The 20,886-nt window shown below is 42.9% G+C and overlaps 1 protein-coding gene across 1 annotated transcript; it reads right to left on the bottom strand.

Moving 5' to 3' along the window:
* Positions 1-7,757: 7,757 nt before the first annotated feature.
* LOC121635556 (sorting nexin-9-like) lies at positions 7,758-19,255 on the bottom strand. Its single transcript, XM_041978786.1, has 17 exons — positions 19,149-19,255; positions 16,941-17,027; positions 16,796-16,870; positions 16,625-16,712; positions 16,388-16,532; positions 13,677-13,761; positions 13,472-13,597; positions 12,747-12,864; positions 9,923-10,053; positions 9,716-9,819; positions 9,483-9,586; positions 9,230-9,307; positions 8,920-8,996; positions 8,754-8,843; positions 8,356-8,470; positions 8,099-8,190; positions 7,758-8,017 (listed from the first exon to the last, which is right to left on the bottom strand). Exons 1-17 carry the CDS (start codon positions 19,158-19,160, stop codon positions 7,970-7,972), a joined length of 1,575 nt encoding a protein of 524 aa, XP_041834720.1. The 5' UTR covers positions 19,161-19,255; the 3' UTR covers positions 7,758-7,969.
* Positions 19,256-20,886: the final 1,631 nt, after the last annotated feature.

Genomic DNA, 20,886 nt, shown 5'->3' with positions numbered 1-20,886 from the left:
AACATGAAGAAATTTGGTGTTACACTTTTTTCATAAAAATGCAAAACAGATTTTAGTATTTTGTCATAAATGCATGTAAAGCTATGTTGCTTTGTCATATATATATATATATATATATATATATATATATATATATATATTAGGGCTGTCAAATGATTAACATTTTTAATCAAATTAATCACAAATTTCAAATCATTTCAAAATAAATAATCATTGGAGATTAGTGCCTCTATACCTAAAATCTGCCCATGTGTTCTTTATTGTATCAACAGAATAAGTTGATGCTACAAATATTTGGTGTTAACTGACCTTCTCTTGGGTAAACTTCAGATGACCGCTGTTCACGCTGTTCATTTACACCCTGGACTCTCTCTACTGCAGTACCACTCTTCTACAGGTGATCATAAACTCATCCTTCATAACGCAGACATATACAGGTCTTTCTTTTTTTCCTTCATTAAGCTGGTTGTGGTAATTAAATGCAGCATGTAATGTACTTCTTTATGTTGTTCTACATCATCTCTACCATGTTCTAGATCATAATTCAGAATCCATATATCATCATCTCACCAACCGTCTCCATGGTGATAATTTCTGTCCTGAAACCAGCAGATGTGACGACTGAAGTTAAACAGCCGACATTGATGAAGAAACTGTAATAAAACTGATAATCTGGATAAAAACAGCTTTTTCCTTTTATCATTGAAGTGTGAGTGTTTCTGCAGCAGTGATAGAAGTCCTACAGCAGCATCACCCAAAGTAAACACCTGCTGATAAAACACATCACTGGCTGCTTGTTTTACTGGTTTTTCTTCACTTATTTGCACTTTTTTCCTGGTCAGGGCTCCTGGCCCCCATCAGAACTTTTCTAGACCCGCCCCTGCACAGCTGAAGTATAAACCCTGTCTACCACCAGCAGCTACTGTGTTAGAGAAGGTCCTACCAACAACAAAACTTTGGGGTAAATATGTGGCGATGTGAAGGATGAACCACCAATTTCCTCCTTCTCAGCTGATCCATAAACAAACGCCACCAGAGAGAAAAGCCGATCAGCTCTTACCTAACTTCACCTAACCGGTAAAAGCGGGCATGTTAAACACCATCATTCTCCACAGAGGCGACGTCTATGTTGTGTTTACAGGGTGTGCAGAATTATTAGGCAAGTTGTATTTTTGAGGATTAATTTTATTATTGAACAACAACTATGTTCGCAATGAACACAAAAGACTCATAAATATCAAAGCTGAATATTTTTGGAAGTTGGAGTGGGGCTTTTTTAGTTTTAGTATCTTAGGAGGATATCTGTGTGTGCAGGTGACTATTACTGTGCATAATTATTAGGCAACTTAACAAAAACCAAATATATACCCATTTCACTTATTTATTTTCACCAGGGAAACCAATATAACAACTCAAAATTTACAAATATACATTTCTGGCATTCAAAACAAAAACAAATCAGTAACCAATTTAACCACCTTTCTTTGCGAGGACACTCAAAAGCCTGCCATCCATAGATTCTGTCAGTGTCTTGATCTGTTCACGATCAACATTGTGTGCAGCAGCAACCACAGCCTCCCAGACACTGTTCAGAGAGGTGGACTGTTTTCCCTCCCTGTAGATCTCACATTTGATGAGGGACCGCAGGTTCTCTATGGGGTTAAGATCAGGTGAACAAGGAGGCCATGTCATTATTTTTTCTTCTTTTAGACCTTTTCTGGCCAGCCACGCAGTGGAGTACTTGGATGCGTGTGATGGAGCATTGTCCTGCATGAAAACCATGTTTTTCTTGAACGATGCTGACTTCTTCCTGTACCACTGCTTGAAGAAGGTGTCTTCCAGAAACTGGCAGTAGGACTGGGAGTTGAGCTTGACTCCATCCTCAACCCGAAAAGGTCCCACAAGCTCATCTTTGATGACACCAGCCCATACCAGTATCCCACCTCCACCTTGCTGGCGTCTGAGTCGGAGTGGAGCTCTCTGCCCTGTACTGATCTAGCCACGAGCCCATCCATCTGGCCCATCAAGACTCACTCTCATTTCACCAGTCCATAAAACCTTAGAAAAATCAGTCTTATGATATTTCTTGGCCCAGTCTTGACGTTTTATCTTGTGTGTCTTGTTCAGTGGTGGTCGTTTTTCAGCCTTCTTTACCTTGGCCATGTCCCTGAGTATTGCACACCTTGTGCTTCTTGGCACTCCAGTGATGTTGCAGCTCTGAAATATGGCAAAACTGGTGGCCAATGGCATCTTGGCAGCTTCACGCTTGATTTTCCTCAGTTCATGGGCAGTTATTTTGCGCCTTGTTTTTTCAACACGCTTCTTGCGACCCTGTTGACTGTTTTGAATGAAACGCTTGATTGTTCAATAATCATGCCTCAAAAGCTTGGCAATTTTAAGAGTGCTGCATCCCTCTGCAAGACATCTCACTATTTTTGACTTTTCAGAGTCCGTCAAATCTCTCTTCTGACCCATTTTGCCAAAGGAATGGAAGTTGCCTAATAATTATGCACACCTGATATAGGGTGTTGATGTCATTAGACCACACCCCTTCTCATTTCAGAGATGCGCATCACCTGATATGCTTAATTGGTAGTAGGCTTTCAAGCCTGTACTGGTTGGAGTAGAACAACATGCATAAAGAGGATGATGTGATCAAAATACTCATTTGCCTAATAATTCTGCACACACTGTATTCTAGAGTCCATCCATAAAGCCAGTCGGCTAATCTTTCCCATCGTCCATTCCGCCATCATGACAGAGAAATGACGGATGTATGGGGCTTGTCATGTATACATTTAAATGTATATATAATAATCATAATAATAATAATAATAATAATAAATTGTATTTCTTGGCGCCTTTCCACACCCAAGGTCACCTTACACACAAAGAAAAAAGGAATTACCTTAGAGTTAAAAGTAAAATAATAATTTAAAAGATATTAGGATTAAAACAACATAAAACAAAGAGAAGAGTTATAGAGAGTAGGCCAGTTTAAACAGGTGGGTTTTAAGTGCAGATTTAAAAGATGGAAGAGAGACAATTTTCCGAAGCTCGGAATGGGAGTGAGTTCCAGAGCTGGGGAGCAACTGAAGGCTCTTCTCCCCATGGTGGTGAGACGGGCCGGGGGAACAGTAAGGTGAACGGAGGAGGATGACCTGAGAGTACGGGAGGGGGTGGCAATATGGAGGAGATCGGACAGATAAGGAGATTGCGAATACATATGAAAGTGAGGAGCAGTATCTTAAAGTTGATTCTGTGTTTTATTGGGAGCCAATGCAGCTGTTGAAGGACAGGGGTAATATGTTGAAAAGAAGAGGTGCGGGTCAGGATACAAGCAGCAGAGTTCTGGAGGAGCTGTAGTTTATGAAGTGATTTATTGGGTAGACCGAAGAGTTACAGTAGTCGATGCGGGATGTGACAAGACTGTGGATAAGGATGGCAGCAGCATGCGGAGTAACCAATGAGCACAGACAGTTGATGTTTCCAAGGTGGAAGTAAGCAGACCGAGTAATGCTGTTGATGTGGGCTTGAAAAGATAAGGTGCTGTCAAGAATGATGCCCAGACTCTTGAGGTGAGGGGGGAATGAAGGAACTGTCAGTGTTGATGGAGAAACTGTGGGACTTGGTTAGAGTGGAGGGCGTGCCGACAAGTAGAACCTCAGTTTTACTGCTGTTGAGTTTGAGAAGAGTGGAGGAGAACCGGAGGAGAACCATGCTTTGATTTCCTGCAGACAGTCAAAGAAAGAGAAAGGAGGATGAGAGGAGTACGGTTTGGAGGAGATGTAGAGCTGGGTGTTGTCTGCATAGAAATGGAAGTTGATATTATATTTATGGAAAATGTGACCGTTTCATTTCATTTATTAAGATCCCCATTAGCTACTGAGACATCAGTAACTATTCTTCCTGGGGTCTCCTCTATATTACATTACAAATTTTGTTATTTATTTATACAGCATGCACACCCACCCACATATACAAACACACACACAAAAACATATATATACATACATAGACATACACACATATGTACGAACAGCTCAAAAGAAAAGAAAGAAGAAAAGATATAGAAAACATTATTAATATTTACATAACCATAGCTCTTTTAGATTAGTCACTAGACATACTCCAATATTACCTATGTATGCTTTTTCATTATTATGTGTGTTGTGTAAACAAAAAGAGTTTAAGTTTCTTTTAAAAACATTTTCTGTTATTTTCCAGTAACAGGAATCCTGGCGGTCCATTCCATGCAACCATGGCCTGATAAAACACTGCTCGCTGAAACTGATTTGTTATACTTAAAGGCAGAGCACACCTCGTTCCACTGGTTTGTCTCGTGCAATAACTGTGTTGATCAGCAAAAAATTACAATTTCCTGTAAATAACTTCAGGACATTTTGTTAATATAATATTACGAATAAATGATAATAAAAATATTGCATTTCACAGTTAACCGTGCCAAATTACTGTGCATTGTGGTTGTGTTAGTTCTGTATAGACAACCCAAAACAATTTGTGCTGCTATATTCTGTGCAACTTGCAATTTATATAAATTATTTTCATTAATACCTGACCAAACAACTGATAAATAATCTAAATAAGATAACACCAATGATTGAACTAATCATTTGGTAAGCAGCTAAGGAATGAATTTCTTGCAATATCTGATCATTCCCATACTCCGACCCATTTTTTGCAATATATTATTTATATGGCTGTTCCAAGACATTTTACTATCCACAATTACACCCAGTAAATTTGCTTCCTCTACCTGTTGGATCACATTCTCTCCTATGGTTAAGTGCAATGTTGGTGATTCCTTAAGAAAATATTTTGACCCAACCACCATACATTTTGTTTTCCCTACATTAATAACTAATTTATTCTCAGTCATCCATTGTGTAACTAAATTCAACTCCTTGTTTAACATAGCTGCCTTACATTTTTTGCTGATAACCATAATGTTGTGTCATCTGCATATATTGCAATGGTTGCATGTTTCAGTGGAAAATCATTTGTAAAAACAGAAAATAAAAGTGGACCTAAACAACTACCCTGGGGCACCCCACAACAGATTTTTTTTACCTCAGAATAGCTACCATTAAAATAGACTGTGTACTCACGATTACTTAGATAGCTTTCAATCCATTTAACAGCAGATGGTTCAAATCCATAACAAACTAACTTATTTAATAAATACTATGATCTAAAACATCAAAGGCTACACTTAAGTCCAATAATACTGATCCTACCAGATTCTTCTCATCAATCTACTGTAGCCAATGATCAGTAATCTGAGTGAGTGCTGTAGTTGTGGAATGACCCATCTTATAAGCATGTTGATATAGTGTGTTTAACCCATTAAACTCCAAATACTCTTGTATTTGATCATATACAATTTTTTCATAATTTTACTCACTGCTGGCAACAAACTTATCGGTCTGCTATTGCCACCTGAAAACTGCTCTTTATTATTTTTAATCAAAGGTATGATTTTTGCTGTTTTCCATAGAGAAGGGAAAACACCTGCTGTTAAACTTAAATTAATAGTATGAGAAATGGGAAAAGCAATATGATTTGCCACCATCTTTAAAAGTTTAACCTCAATATTGTCTATTCCACAGGGTTTATTCTTACTTGCTTGCAGTATTTTTTTACACTGTCCTCTGTTACAGTTTTAAATTTAAATGTACACTGTTTTGCTGTCATTATCCTATTGGTTATCAATTCATATGAAATATTTTTGTCTTGTCCCAACTCCATGACTTGTCTGATTTTTAGTATTTTATTTTTAAAATATTTGCCTAAATAATTAGCTATTTCTTTTGGTTTAGTAAGGTAAATTCCATCAGCCTCCAATGATGTTATATTTCCTTTAGCTTTTCTTCCCATAACTTCATTCAATGTTCTCCATACCTTTGCACTATCCATTCCAGCATCTTTAATTTTATTCTGATAGTACATTCGTTTTTTTACATTTATTCATTTTAGTTACATAGTTTAATTTACGATAGTCATTCCACTGAGCCACATCATTATGTTTAATTGCTTCCACCTTAGCTTGATTCCTTTGCCTCATGTAATCTTTAAGTTCTTGATCCAGCCATGGAGTGGAGACATTTCTAACAGTTTGTTTTCTTATAGGAGCTTATTTATCTTTAACTTTACTTATCAATTTATTGAAAATAGACACAGCACAACTCGGATTCTGTTGCTGCTTAACCTCTGACCAATCAACACTACTTATTTCTTCTATAAAATCATCCTCTTTAACCCTTTTAAATATTCTTTTACAAATACATTTCTGACCCAATTTAGGTACTTTTGTTATTCTTTTAGCTGCTATTAAATTATGATCACTACAACCAACTGGAATAGAAACTGCCTCTGAACATAAGTCTATTACATTTGTAAAAATTAAATCAATAAGAGTTGCTGAATGTGTGCCATCTGCTTTTGAGTTTACACTTGTATATTCCTTAACTATTTGTGACAAATTACAAGTACTGGCTAAAGAAATTAACTTGCTCTTTAATGTACAATCTGTAGACTTCCAATCTATATTAAAATCATTTCAGGGAGAGAAGATAAGTGATGAACAGAAGGGGCCCAGGACTGATCCCTGAGGTACACCGGCCGAGACAGGGAGTGACTCTGAAGTGAGGCCTTGAGTTGAATAATCTGCGTGCAGTTGGAGAGATACGAGGAAAACCAAGTGAGAGGAGTATGAGGCAGTGGTTTTTGGCTATACAGTGCTTTTTAGCTTCTCTATCTTGTCTATGAAATAGCAGTTCAGGTGATCTGCTATGTCCTTTGCTTTCGTAATAAAATTCCCCTGCAATTTCCAAAAAAGATGGGGTAGACTTGGTATTTCCTCTCAATAGATATTTCAAAGTATTCCACAATTGTTTAATATAATTTTTTATTTAATTATTCTGTTTTCATATTATAATTTCCTTTTCTTCTTATTTGGTAACGAAAATACTTAGTTTGCAGTATATTTGCTAGTCTGACTTAAGACTCAATGAAACTGCTTTTGATTTTGCTTAATTCCTTTACCTCATATATTCTTTTAATTCCTTATCCAACCATTGGGTGTTGATGTTAACTGTGAACTTCTTTAATGGTGCATGATCATCTACAATGGTCATAAAAATTACCATGGCGTTTCTGTGTTACCATGGCGTTTCTGTTCTGAGGTGTTACCATGGCGTTTCTGTGTTACCATGGCGTTTCTGTTCTGAGGGGTTACCATGGAGTTTTTGAGGAACTCCTGAGGCATCACTGAGCTGTAGTCAAAGTATTACTGATGTGTTACCGAGTAACTACTGAGATGTTGTTCAGGTGTCCTCCAGTTTAAACTCAGAATGGTGAACCAGGTAAACCTGCAGAGGAAACAATGTGATCAGTTTTTCTGCAGCTTCCTGTCTGTGGGTCATAGGGAAATCAGCAGGAAACTGGTCTGTTTTCAGTTTCTGTTCTTGCTCTAAGTTTGGACTGAAATCTGATAAAAGTCCTTCTGCTCAGATACCTCTGCTGGACCTCTGCTGGACCTTGTCCTGTAAGGACTGAGTTCTTCATGCTGACAGCAGCATTTCTGATTGAGCTGGGTCTTCAGTGCTGATGCTCACACATATTTACTCTGGATAAAAGTTTGTTGAATGACTAGATTATAATCATGTCTTTTTTATCCTATGACTAGAGAAACAAGCGATAACAGTAAGTAGTAAAGAACACAGAGGACAGTGATGTGACAGAAAGACTCATTTAATGTGGAAAATACAGTTAAAACATTAATAATCTGTGAAAAAGTCTTAAATAAATCATCATTACTGAAAGTTAAACTGTTCATTTACACCCTGACGTCTCTTCATGTAACAGATTAAAAGATTTTACTGAGTTAAAAATGTAGCGGACAAAGGCTTGCCGATGACATCATCAGTGACATCATTAGGCTCCATCCTCACAGTGTGGTGAAATGGCTCAGAGCTTCTCGCAGTTTATCTGCAATCTGACCAATGAAAGAGCAGAGAGAAGATGACATCACACATCTGCACACCTGTCCTGGCTTGACCCCCATCCCCCAGCTTACCTGCTGGTAAAAAGTCACCTGCTGCTGCAAGTAGAACTGCATCACTCGGTTGTAGTCATAGATACGGTTGCTATGGAAATGATTCATCTCAGCTGGAAAGAAACAACAAAGGTGTTGAGTTACACTTTTGGTTACATCCAATGTGTTACCATGGTTACAACACACTTAAAGAGAAGGTATGTAGTAAAGTGTGCTACAGTGTATAGTACAGTGTAGTACATTAAGTAGTACAATGTAGTACGGTGTAGTACTGTTACCCTGCAGCGAGTAGCTCATGCAGCTGACACGCTGGTTCATGCACTTCCTGTCGCTGCTGCTGATTTTTCCAGCAGAAACCAGACGATCGGCTTCCTTCACTTTATCTACTGCAGCCTGAACACAAGGTAGAAAGGTTAAGCCACACCCATCACCAGGAGAAAGGTTTCAGGAGTTCATCCACATTAACGTTGTACTGGACACCATGGTAACCGATGCAGAACTGATCATGTGCATGGATTAGTTTCTGCTGGTCCAGATTAAACTGAAACTTCCCACATATGTAAAACACTGAGCATCCAAACCTGCTGAACCAACATTATGTGTAGCACACTTTTCATGTTACCATGGAAACCATGCTCACAGGTGGTGATGCTGATTGTGTGTGGTACTGCAGTACCTTGTGTACAGCGATGATTTCAGGAAAACATCCCAGCAGGCCTTTATACTCGCTGTTTGTCTCCAGGAGGAAGTGAAGATCCTTCTGAGGCTAAAAACATCAAACGCCTTGTAAACAAAGCTTGTAACAATAATAAACAACATGTGTTTGTATGAGTGTGTGAGACCTGCTCTGCAACAATCTGAGCGATCTCCTCATAGGTTTTCCCAGCAGCTGAGAGAGCGTCTGTCAGCGTCACCTCTCCTGCAACAAACATGTTGTTTACATGTTTGTTAACATGTTTATTAAGATATTTACAGTAAGCATGTTGTTTCTGTGTTAAACTGACAGCAAAGTGCTGGTGTGTCCAGGACACTGATATTTTACATTTCTCAGAAATGACTTTGAACTGTTAAATTATTGCATGAGAATATTCAGATGTCCCAGTGTCCCTCAATGCACCACTAGGAACCAGTTCCGCCTCCTCATGTTCTCACCTGGATATTTGCTGCTGACGAAAACAGTGGACAGGTTTCTGAAAGCTTGGCCAATCCGCTCGTACTCTTTAGGCAGCGCTGGTTTATGTACGCACACACAAAAATGCACACATATAAACAGTGAGGTCCTAACAACATGTGTAAACTGTGAGTAAACTGTGAGTAAACTGTGTGTAAACTGTGAGTAAACTGTGAGTAAACTGTGTGTAAACTGTGTGTAAACTGTGTGTAAACTGTGAGTGTGCATACTTACGTCCAGTGCACCGTTTCCAGTGTGTGTGCCCGACGTTTAGCAGCTCTCTGACTCCATCATCCATAGACTTAGTGAAGCGACTGTACTGCTCGCATCTCTGTTCTCTACAAACGAGTAAACATCAGCTGTTTGTTTCTCTGATCTCCAAAGACATCATCTGTCCTAAAAGCCAATTCACTTCAGAAGCTGGTTTGGAGCCTGACAGACAATGCTCAGGGTGTAAGGTGACTTACACCTGGACAGCGTCGAGCTCTACAGCTTCAGGTTCAACCAGACTGAACATCATTGGTCCCACCATCTCATCTTTCTCTGCCTTTCTCTTCCCCATTTTCCAGTCCTGGAATATCAAAACCTCACATCAACCAATCAAAAGGACAAATCGGACCCTTTACAAAAACACTAATTAAACTATCACCTGCAGGGGGCAGGGCATAACCTACCCGCTCATCTTTGTAGGTGAGGAAGAGCTGGAAGACTTCGCTTTGAGAGACAACGGGGTGACGACACATCCGAGTCATCCAGGCCTGCAGGCGCTCCATCCTCATCCTGATGAAATCATCCTCAAACCTGCCTGAGAGCACAGGTAGCACCCAGGTACAGGTGTTACACCGTCAGACAAGTAGGACCCAGGTACAGGTGTTACCGAGTCAGGTAGGACCCAGGTACAGGTGTTACCCAGTCAGACAAGTAGGACCCAGGTACAGGTGTTAACAAGCCAGGAAGGACTGAGGTACAGGTGTCTAGTCAGGTAGGACCCAGGTACAGGTGTTATCCAGTCAGACAAGTAGGACCCAGGTACAGGTGTCATTGAGTCAGAAAAGTAGGACCAAGGTACAGGTGTTACCGAGTCAGACAGGTAGGACCCTGGTACAGGTGTTACCCAGTCAGGTAGGATTCAGGTAAAGGTGTTACAGAGTCAGACAGGTAGGACTCAGGTACAGGTGTTAATGAGTCAGGTAGGACTCAGATACAGGTGTTAATGAGTCAGGTAGGACTCAGGTAGAGGTGTTACCCTGTCAGACAAGTAGAACCCTGGTACAGGTGTTAACGAGTCAGTTAGGCAGGACTTAGGCACAGGTGTTAACGAGTTAGGTAGGACCCAGGTACAGGTGTTACAAAGTCAGACAGGTAATACCCAGGTACAGGTGTTACCCAGACATGTAGGACCCAGGTACATGTGTTAATGTGTCAGGTAGGACTCAGGTACAGGTGTTAACGAGTCAGGTAGGACTCAGGTACAGGTGTTACACCGTCAGACAAGTAGAACCCAGGTACAGGTGTTAACGAGTCAGTTGGGCAGGACTCGGGCACAGGTGTTAACGAGTTAGGTAGGACCCAGGTATAGGTGTTACAGAGTCAGACAAGTAGGACCCAGGTACAGGTGTTAACAAGCCAGGAAGGACTCAGATACAGGTGTGACCGAGTCACACCTGTAGGACCCAGATACACGTGTTACCCAGTCAGACAAGTAGGACGGTGGTACAGGTGTTACCGAGTCATACAGGTAGGACCCAGGTACAGGTGTTACCCAGTCAGGTAGGACTCAGGTACAGGTGTTAATGAGTCAGTTAGGCAAGACTCAGGCACAGGTGTTATCGGGTCACGTAGGACTCAGGTACAGGTGTTACAGAGTCAAGTAGGAAGGACTCAGGTACAGGTGTTACAGAGTCAAGTAGGTAGGACTCAGGTGCAGGTGTTACCCAGTCAGACAAGTAGAACCCTGGTACAGGTGTTAACGAGTCAGTTGGGCAGGACTCGGGCACAGGTGTTAACGAGTTAGGTAGGACCCAGGTATAGGTGTTACAGAGTCAGACAAGTAGGACCCAGGTACAGGTGTTAACAAGCCAGGAAGGACTGAGGTACAGGTGTCTAGTCAGGTAGGACCCAGGTACAGGTGTTATCCAGTCAGACAAGTAGGACCCAGGTACAGGTGTCATTGAGTCAGAAAAGTAGGACCAAGGTACAGGTGTTACCGAGTCAGACAGGTAGGACCCTGGTACAGGTGTTACCCAGTCAGGTAGGATTCAGGTAAAGGTGTTACAGAGTCAGACAGGTAGGACTCAGGTACAGGTGTTAATGAGTCAGGTAGGACTCAGATACAGGTGTTAATGAGTCAGGTAGGACTCAGGTAGAGGTGTTACCCTGTCAGACAAGTAGAACCCTGGTACAGGTGTTAACGAGTCAGTTAGGCAGGACTTAGGCACAGGTGTTAACGAGTTAGGTAGGACCCAGGTACAGGTGTTACAAAGTCAGACAGGTAATACCCAGGTACAGGTGTTACCCAGACATGTAGGACCCAGGTACATGTGTTAATGTGTCAGGTAGGACTCAGGTACAGGTGTTAACGAGTCAGGTAGGACTCAGGTACAGGTGTTACACCGTCAGACAAGTAGAACCCAGGTACAGGTGTGACCGAGTCACACCTGTAGGACCCAGATACACGTGTTACCCAGTCAGACAAGTAGGACGGTGGTACAGGTGTTACCGAGTCATACAGGTAGGACCCAGGTACAGGTGTTACCCAGTCAGGTAGGACTCAGGTACAGGTGTTAATGAGTCAGTTAGGCAAGACTCAGGCACAGGTGTTATCGGGTCACGTAGGACTCAGGTACAGGTGTTACAGAGTCAAGTAGGAAGGACTCAGGTACAGGTGTTACAGAGTCAAGTAGGTAGGACTCAGGTGCAGGTGTTACCCAGTCAGACAAGTAGAACCCTGGTACAGGTGTTAACGAGTCAGTTGGGCAGGACTCGGGCACAGGTGTTAACGAGTTAGGTAGGACCCAGGTATAGGTGTTACAGAGTCAGACAGGTAGGACCCAGGTACAGGTTTTACAGAGTCAAGTAGGTAGGGCTCAGGTACAGGTGCTAATGAGTCAGGTAGGACTTAGGTGCAGGTGTTAACAAGTGAATTAGGATTCGTGTACAGTTGTTAGTCAAACTGGTAGGATTTAAGTACAGGTGATACAGAGTCAGACAGTTAGGACTTGGGTATAGGTGTTACTGAGTCACATAGGTAGGGCTCAGTACAGTTGATGGCATGTCAAAAACATCTCACAAGGATAAAGATGAAAGTTTCCAAGATTAAAGTATAGGGGTGTAATAGGATGCGTCAGAAATGTTTTATAGGTTGTAAATCATACAGGTAAGTTTTCCCGATACTACAGGATCAAACAAGGATTAAAGATTTGGACAGGTGAGCTGTAAAGCTGCTACACGGTCATGAAGGTGATTCAGACAAGTTTAGTTATTATGCTGACCACTCACCTGTGACCTGTTTGTCAGGTAATGAGGGAATGGGCAAGACAGAGCCGAACTTCTCCAACAGACGTTCATACAGCCAATCAAAGTGCTTGTAGCGATGATTGACAGGTCTGTGGGTGGTCTGCAGGAGAAAGTACTGTGAGCACTACTGAATACACTGAGTGAGTACCACAGAGTACTGTATAGTGTTAAGGTGGATTTATGGTCACATGGCGTCTGCGTAACCGCTCTGCAGAGGCTCGACGCACACTTTTTCCAGACCTGACGTGGACCCCTGCTACACAGACAGTTACACAGAGGTACTCTCTTGTGATTGGTCAGTTATGGATCACGTTTTGCCGGATTTCTGGATCTTCTTGCTGAATTTGTTTGGTAACCACCGTTTTTAAAAACAATAACCAGTGGATCAAGTTGATGAGAAGCTGATCAAATTATTTCTTCGTTTTCTTCCACAAGCTAAGACGCTGAACCATACTGGACGCCATTGTTGTTTTTAAACAGAAAATACCACCGAACTAAAGAAAATTATCTAAAGAACTCGGACCTGGTGAGTTTACTGGCTGATACCCCCCTGCTGCCACCTTCAGGTTAGGAGGAGAAACTGCAACACAAAACCAAAACGACGGCACCCCCGACGCTCGAGTCCGAGAGCAAACTCACCAGCGTCAGCTACGCCGTAACTGACAGCACGCAGACGCCACACAAGCATAAATCTGCCTTTAGCTCACGTTAGCTGTGATCTGGTACTCAATGAAGCTCTTCAGTCCATAGAGTTTGGACTCTTTCTTTGGATCGGCAATCACACAGCTCAGTGGAGATGTTGGGTAGAGCCAGACTGGGCCCACTTCTCCCATCTGATTGGATGATGAACAGGAAGGTATGAGGGCGTGATAGACAACACAGATGCAGTGATCAATCAATCCGATTACTTACGTAGACAGGAAGTCTGTCTCTGCTGTTAGCAGGTGGTTTGGCCAAAAGGAAGACCTCTGGATTAGGACCTTTGGAGAACGGGAACCTGACAATACACAAGAATACTGGACTCATATCTATTGGGCTCTACTGTCACCCACTGTATTTTACATGTCTACTGGACTCTACTATCATCTATTGGACTCTACTGTCATCTACTAAGCTCTACTGCAGTGGTTCCCAACCTCTTTTCCTTGATGCAACTACCAGAAAGCTGTGGACCCCGTTCCCGCCCTGCCCCAGGCTTGGCTTTATGCCTTCTTGCCATAAATGAAGCATTCCAGCTGAGTCCCGTCTCTGATCAAAGTGAAAGAAAAAGTAACTATCAATGAATAATCTGCATTGTGGAATTTTATCAGACATGTTTAATTAATGAAACGGTGCAGGCAAACTACCGCAGATCCACCAGCTCCCTGCCCTCACTAAACCACTCACCGGACAGAAACTGGTTGGATGCTCAAGGTAAGGCCTAATAAGTCGCTTCATTAATTTTTCACTTACAATATATATTTTAAAATGTTGTTGGACGGCAGATTTTCATTTCCTCTATTTGTTCACTCTGGGCCTGGTTTGCAAAAGTTTTCAGGGTCCCGAAATGTTGATTTCATGCGAACAAAACATCCAAACGGTAAAAACTTGATTGGTTACACCTGAACTGGTCTCTGTGTGGACAAGGACATAGTTTTCAAACCACACAAGAGCTCTGTGCACTTCAGGGGACCCCCATGAAGGATCAGGGACCCCAGGTTGGGAACCACTGATCTACAGGACTCTACTGCCATCTACTGGAATCTGCAGACATGTTTGGGATTGTACTTTGCATGACTCTAGTGTCATTTAATGGATTATATTGTCATCTTTTAGATTCTACTGTTATAGACAAGACTCTACTATCACCTACAGACGAGGAAAAAATTGTTGGTACCCTTCGGTTAATGAAAGAAAAACTCACAATGTTCACAGAAATAACTTGAATCTGACAAAAGTAATAATAAATAAAAATTCTATGAAATTTAACCAATAAAAGTCAGACGCTGCTTTTCAACCATGCTTCAACAAAATTATTTAAAAAATAAACTCATTTAAACAGGCCTGGACAAAACTGATGGCACCCCTAGAAAAGACTGAAAATAATGTGACCAAAGGGACGTGTTAATCCAAGGTGTGTCCACTAATTAGCATCACAGGTGTCTACAAGCTTGTAACCAGTCAATGGGCCTATATATAGGCTACAGGTGGTCACTGTGCTGTTTGGTGACATGGTGTGTACCACACTCAACATGGACCAGAGGAAACAAAGGAAAGAGTTGTCTCAGGAGGTTAGAAAGAAAATTATAGACCAGCATGTTAAAGGTAAAGGCTATAAGACCATCTCCAAGCAGCTTGATGTTCCTGTGACTACAGTTGCACATATTATTCAGAAATTTAAGATCCACGGGACTGTAGCCAACCTCCCTGGACGTGGCCGCAGGAGGAAAATTGATGACGGATAATACGAACGGTAACAAAAGAGCCCAGAAAAACTTCTAAAGAGATTAAAGGTGAACTTCAAGCTGAAGGAACATCAGTGTCAGATCGCACCATCCGTCCTTGTTTGAGCCAAAGTGGATTTACTGGGAGACGAACAAGGAAGACACCATTGTTGCAAACAAATCATAAAAAAGCCAAACTACAAGTTGACAAGCCACAAAGCTTCTGGGAGAATGTCCAATGGCCAGATGAGACACAAATGGAACTTTTTGCCAAGAAACATCAGCTCTATGTTTACAGATGGAAAAATGAAGCATATGAAGAAAAGAACACCGTCCCTACTGTGGAGCATGAAGGAGGCTCTGTTATGTTCTGGGGCTGTTTTGCTGCATCTTGCACAGGGTTCTTGAATCTGTGCAGGTACAATGAAATCTCAAGACTATCAAGGGATTCTAGAGAGAAATGTGCCGGCCAGTGTCAGAAAACTTGGTCTCAGTCGCAGGTCATGGGTCTTACAACAGGACAAGGACCCAAAACACAACGAAAAACACCAAGAATGGCTAAGAGGAAAACATGGACTATTCTAAAGTGGCTTCTGTGAGCCCTGACCTAAATCCTATTGAGCATCTTTGGAAGGAGCTGAAACATGGAGTCTGGAAAAGGGACCCTTCAAACCTGAGACAACTGGAGCAGTTTGCTTATGAGGAGTGGATTAAAATACCTGCTGAGAGGTGCAGACGTCTCATTGACAGTTACAGGAATCGTTTGATTGCAGTGGTTGCCTCAAAAGGTTGTACAACTAAATATTAAGTTAAGGGTACCATCATTTTTGTCCAGGCCTGTTTCATGAGTCTATTTTTTAAATAATTCTGTTGAAACATGGTTGAAAAGCAACGTCTGACTTTCATTGTTTAAATTTCATAGAATTTTCACTTATTATTACTTTTGTCAGATTCAAGTTACTTCTGTGACCATTTTGAGTTTTTCTTTCATTAACCGAAGGGTACCAACAATTTTGTCCTGGTCTGTATGTTACTTTACTGTAATCCAATGGTCTCTACGGTCATCCACTGCAATCTAGAGACTAGACTCTACTGTCACCTACTGGACTCTGCAGACTTTTACTGGACTCTATTGTTGTCTGTTGGATACTTCTGTCATCTACTAGACTCTACTGTGTGAGCTGTGTGTATTCTAATTACTTGTTGAGGGAGATCTTGACGGAGGGTCCGTGCGTACTCCTTCCTGAAGCCCCACCATCCTCCTCCGCCTGGCCGTTGCCATGGTAACTGCTTACAGATTGGTCGTCCCAGTCATCATCCCACTCACCATCATCATCATCCACAGCTGCTGAAGACACTGATCTTTAGCAACCGCTTCTTGAGGTGGAACAAGCGGCTCAGTCTCTGCTGGGAATCCTAAAAACCAGGAAGTGTTACCTTGTTGTGAAGGTCCTCCACCATCCCATCCCTCTGCATGACGGAAAGAAGCTCCTCCTCCAGACCACGAGTCTCCGCCTCCACCCATCTGAAACACAACATGAGTGAATGAACTGTTGTTGTGGAAGAACTGTGACTGAGCCTGAAGATGAAGATGAAGAGGAGGATCACCTGTAAATACCCCTCAGGGACGAGTCCAGTTTGTCCGCTGGAGTTCTGGGCTGCGATCCATCCTCCGCCCACATCCTGTCCGGCAAACTGGTGTCAGTACCGAGTGTGTAACTGTGTATGTGTGTCATATTTGCACTGCGAGTACCTGGTTGATCACGGTGACGGTCTCTCCCTGTCTGACCGACAGCTCGTTGTTTCCTGGTTCGGCTGTGAAGTCGTACAGAACCTGAGCCTGGAACAAAACCAGGAGATCAGTTACCGGTCCCTGAAGGTTCTGGCTCTTCCAGGTCTGGTTCTTCCTGGAGGAAAAGTCTGCTTATCAGTGAAACCATGTACCTATGAACTGACACACATTTGTTTTATTTTTCATTTAAACCGGAAAATCACCAACCGTTATTCCAGTTTTAGTTTTCTAATCCAGAACGAACCGATGACCCGTTTTCCGATTTTGTGCACAAAACAAAAAATGGAAAAAATGGAAGAGCGCTCAGATCCGACAGGTTTTACTGTGTGAGGCAGCAACGAGACCCAGAAGTTGGCTGAGTTGTTGATGACGACATGAACAGCAGCACGGAGGTGACGTCAGACAGGGTCCAGTTACCTACCTGGAGATCTCAGAGGTAATCTCTTTTTCACATCAGACATCAGAAACTGGTTTTAGTCCCACGCTGGAATATAAAACATTATAAGTTACAATAAGTTATCTGAAGTTGGTAAAAAAAAATAAATAAAAAAGCTTCCAATTTTTGCCAAAGCTTTGATTCTTCTTGCTAAAAAAAAGCAGAAAGAGTTTGATTTACAGCTTTATTGTCCAAACTTCTGAGGAAAAATGTTTCCACGCGATCCGTGGATCAGAGTCCTGATGAGGACGAGGAGGGCCGCAGAGTCCGGCGGAGAGATGCTACACCGCGTTTCTGATAAGGACCAAGTATTTCCATCTGATATCTCCGGGATATTAGTAGGTCCATTGAACTACTTAAACACAGGTTTAGACATGAAGTCAACACAGCGAAGCGGAGCAGAGAGAACTTTCAGCTCACGCTGCTGCCCACAACAAAATCCAAACTTGGATCTGAACACCAGTTTTCCGTCTTTTCAATCTTCGATTTGAGCACAAAGTCGGAAGTTTGTAACGATTTCTTATCCGGTTTTACGCTGTGGAGACGAAAACAGCAGAGGAGTGATTTTTCTGTTTTTAACCTCTCGCTTCTAATAAAAAAAAACAAACAGACCGACCAGCCGCCAGGTTTCCATCTTCCTGTTCTTAGACACAAACTCATCGCTGAGCTCGTCTTCCTCAATCACGAGGAAGAAACACAGTGATGTGAAGCTCCTTCCTGACGGCATGTTTATTAATAAGAGGAGAAAACGATAATGTTTTTATTGTGTGGCTGGAGGAACCACATCATGATCATCTCCAGACTCCTGTAGATGTTTCTAAAACCAGCTGTCAGCTTAAACTCTGCCGTCATGCAGGCAGCAGGAATACAAACATGTCTCCTGCTTCCAGGCCGTACTGGGTCTGGTTCCGGTTCACCACAGTCTCCCTTGGCCCTGCTGGTCTCCTGCTTTCAGACTATACTGGGTCTGGTTCCGGTTCACCACAGAGTCCCGTTTGGTCCTGCTGGTCTCCTGCTTCCAGTTCACCACAGAGTCCCGTTTGGTCCTGCTGGTCTCCTGCTTCCAGGCCGTACTGGGTCTGGTTCCGGTTAACCACAGAGTCACCTTTGGTCCTGCTGCTCTCCTGCTTTCAGACTGTACTGGGTCTGGTTCCGGTTCACCACAGAGTCCCGTTTGGTCCTGCTGGTCTCCTGCTTTCAGGCCGTACTGGACCAGAACTTTGGACCATGTCCCTAGATCAGGACTCTGGAGCAGGTCTCTGGATCAGGACTGGAACTGCACAAACGTCGTCTGGATAGATGTTCAGCTCAACTATGATGTCACAGCCCTCTTGAAGTCAGGAAACACTCCGTGTTAGAGCCGCTGAAACCGTGTGAGGACACACCTGTCCGCAGCAGACACCTGTGGGCGTGTCTCACACTGTGGACCCACTCGAACCGGACCAGAACCGCCGGTGTTCGGTTCGCCTGTCAACGGTAGAAACGGACAGGTTTCTATCACACCTGCGGGTTCAGTGCGCGTGCTCCAGTTTTCCGTCATGATCGAAGGTGTAGTCCTCATGCGCGTGCTTTTGTGCGTGTGTCTACCTCTACCTGGTCTTTGAGCTCCCGTCCTTCGCCTGCCGCTCGCTTTCTCTGCGGAGTTCCTGCGGGATCCCCCGCGCGCCACCGGCTTCCGCCAGCGGAGCGGTGCGGTAAAAGGATCCCCGCGGCCAGGTACAAGTGGGACTTACCTTCAGAGCCATGCTGACGTCACAGCTGCAGGTTTTATCCGCGGCTCTGATCACGGTTTCATCCCGTCGTCTCACAAAACCTCGAGCTCTACGTCAAGGCTGACGCACGCGGACAACGTTTCCTGTCGGGCGTTTCACAACAAAAGCACAGTTCTAGGTGGAAATAACCGGAGCGAAGAGGAGCTCAGCTCACCTGAGGCTCTAAAAATGCCCATTTTCAGCTTGGATTTAATTTTATTTTCCATCCGGTTCCTGATGTTCCTCATATTAAAAGATCTGGATTCATTAGTCAGAGTTTATTCACTCACTCAAATGTTATGAAAGACGCAGGTGATCTGCAGCGTCATGTCATCACGCGACAGCAGCCTTGTTTGTTGTGGCTGCTTTTTGTAGTTTGTTCATATATGACATGTTTCTGACTGGATCAGCTGCATACAGTAGTAGCAGAATACTTCTGGGAGTAACCCTAGTTTAACCGCACTGTCTCGTGCACCTGACTGGTGAAGTTGCAACGTCACAGTGCACCTAAAAATAAGGCTCCCCGAAAAGCCCGGAGTAATCTGAGCCCTGGAAGAAGCAACACATCCCTCTGAGAACTTATTATTATTATTATTATTGTTGTTGTTGTTGTTGTTGTTGTTGTTGTTGTTGTTGTTGTTGTTGTTGTTATTATTAACAGTGGGTGGCCTGTCTGTGTGCTGGGACAGATCCAGTAAAACCAGTAGAGTTGGGAATGGAAAATGGAAAAGTTTGTTTCCTGTGGTTGTTCAGGAAAACTTGACAGTGACGTCACACACCCGGAAGAGTGGGCCAGGTTGGGTTCGGTGAGAGTGTCCTGAAAAGTTTCGGTTACACACCGAACCAACTGTAGAACGCACGTGCGCAAACACACACACGCAAGGTCCGCACCATTTACTGCCCGGGTGACCCGGCGGCGAGCCGTGTGGGCGGAGTTTTTTACTCACCACGCAACAAACAATCAGAGTTGGTCTGCAGATAAACTTAGAAAATGTCACAACTTCATAAATAATGTTGATGTTTAATCTTTATTTGTTCAGTAGATAACTTCACTTTAATATGATTCCTCACACAACTTCTGCTGGTTTTATGATTCTCTCAGCTGCTCCAGGCAACAAACTTCTGTTCCCATTCAACTAATTGTCCTTTTTGTAAAATGCGTACAAAATTATGGCTTCATTGTTAACTTTTGTTTATTTTCATGATTAATTTCGCCCTGAAAGATTCATGCCTCTTTTGTTTTGGTAAAACTTCTTTCCACCAGCACTGGTCCTCTCACCGCTGGTCATCACATCCCCCCGGGTCACTGCCCGGCTGAGGGTAAAGGAGCGGGATAATTGTCTTTAGAGTCCACCCACCTGTCAGACTGTAGATCAGGGGTGCCTAAGTCTGGTCCTCGAGATCTACCATCCTGCAACTTTTAGATGCAACCCTTCTCCTACTCACCTGAATCAAATGACTGGCTCGTTACCAGGTGTCTGCAGAGCTGAATGACATGCAGATGGCTTCTGATTCAAGCGTGTTGGAGAAAGGTTGCATCTAAAAGGTGCACGACTGTAGATCTCGAGGCCCGAATTCGGGCACCCCAACTGTAGAGGATGCTGCTGCTGCCTTCAGGTGCTGTCAGGAAAGTCAGACATATCGTCATGTTTGTCATCATCTTTCTGTTACATTACATTAAACCTCTGATGTTTCTGACTCATTTAACGTAACTGATGCT

The sequence above is a fragment of the Melanotaenia boesemani genome, chromosome 24 (assembly GCF_017639745.1).
Source record: "Melanotaenia boesemani isolate fMelBoe1 chromosome 24, fMelBoe1.pri, whole genome shotgun sequence".
NCBI lineage: Eukaryota > Metazoa > Chordata > Actinopteri > Atheriniformes > Melanotaeniidae > Melanotaenia > Melanotaenia boesemani.
The sequence above is the reverse complement of the archived record's forward strand: the minus strand, read 5'-3'. Positions and strand labels throughout refer to the sequence as shown.

What these genes read in the sequence shown, in the direction of transcription:
- LOC121635556 (XM_041978786.1), bottom strand. An exon ending in AGTACCAGATCACAGCTAAC is followed by an intron (nt 12,865 to 13,471) that starts GTGAGCTAAAGG and finishes TTTCTCCTGCAG; the next exon opens with ACCACCCACAGACCTGTCAA. An exon ending in CTCAGATTGTTGCAGAGCAG is followed by an intron (nt 8,844 to 8,919) that starts GTCTCACACACT and finishes TGATGTTTTTAG; the next exon opens with CCTCAGAAGGATCTTCACTT.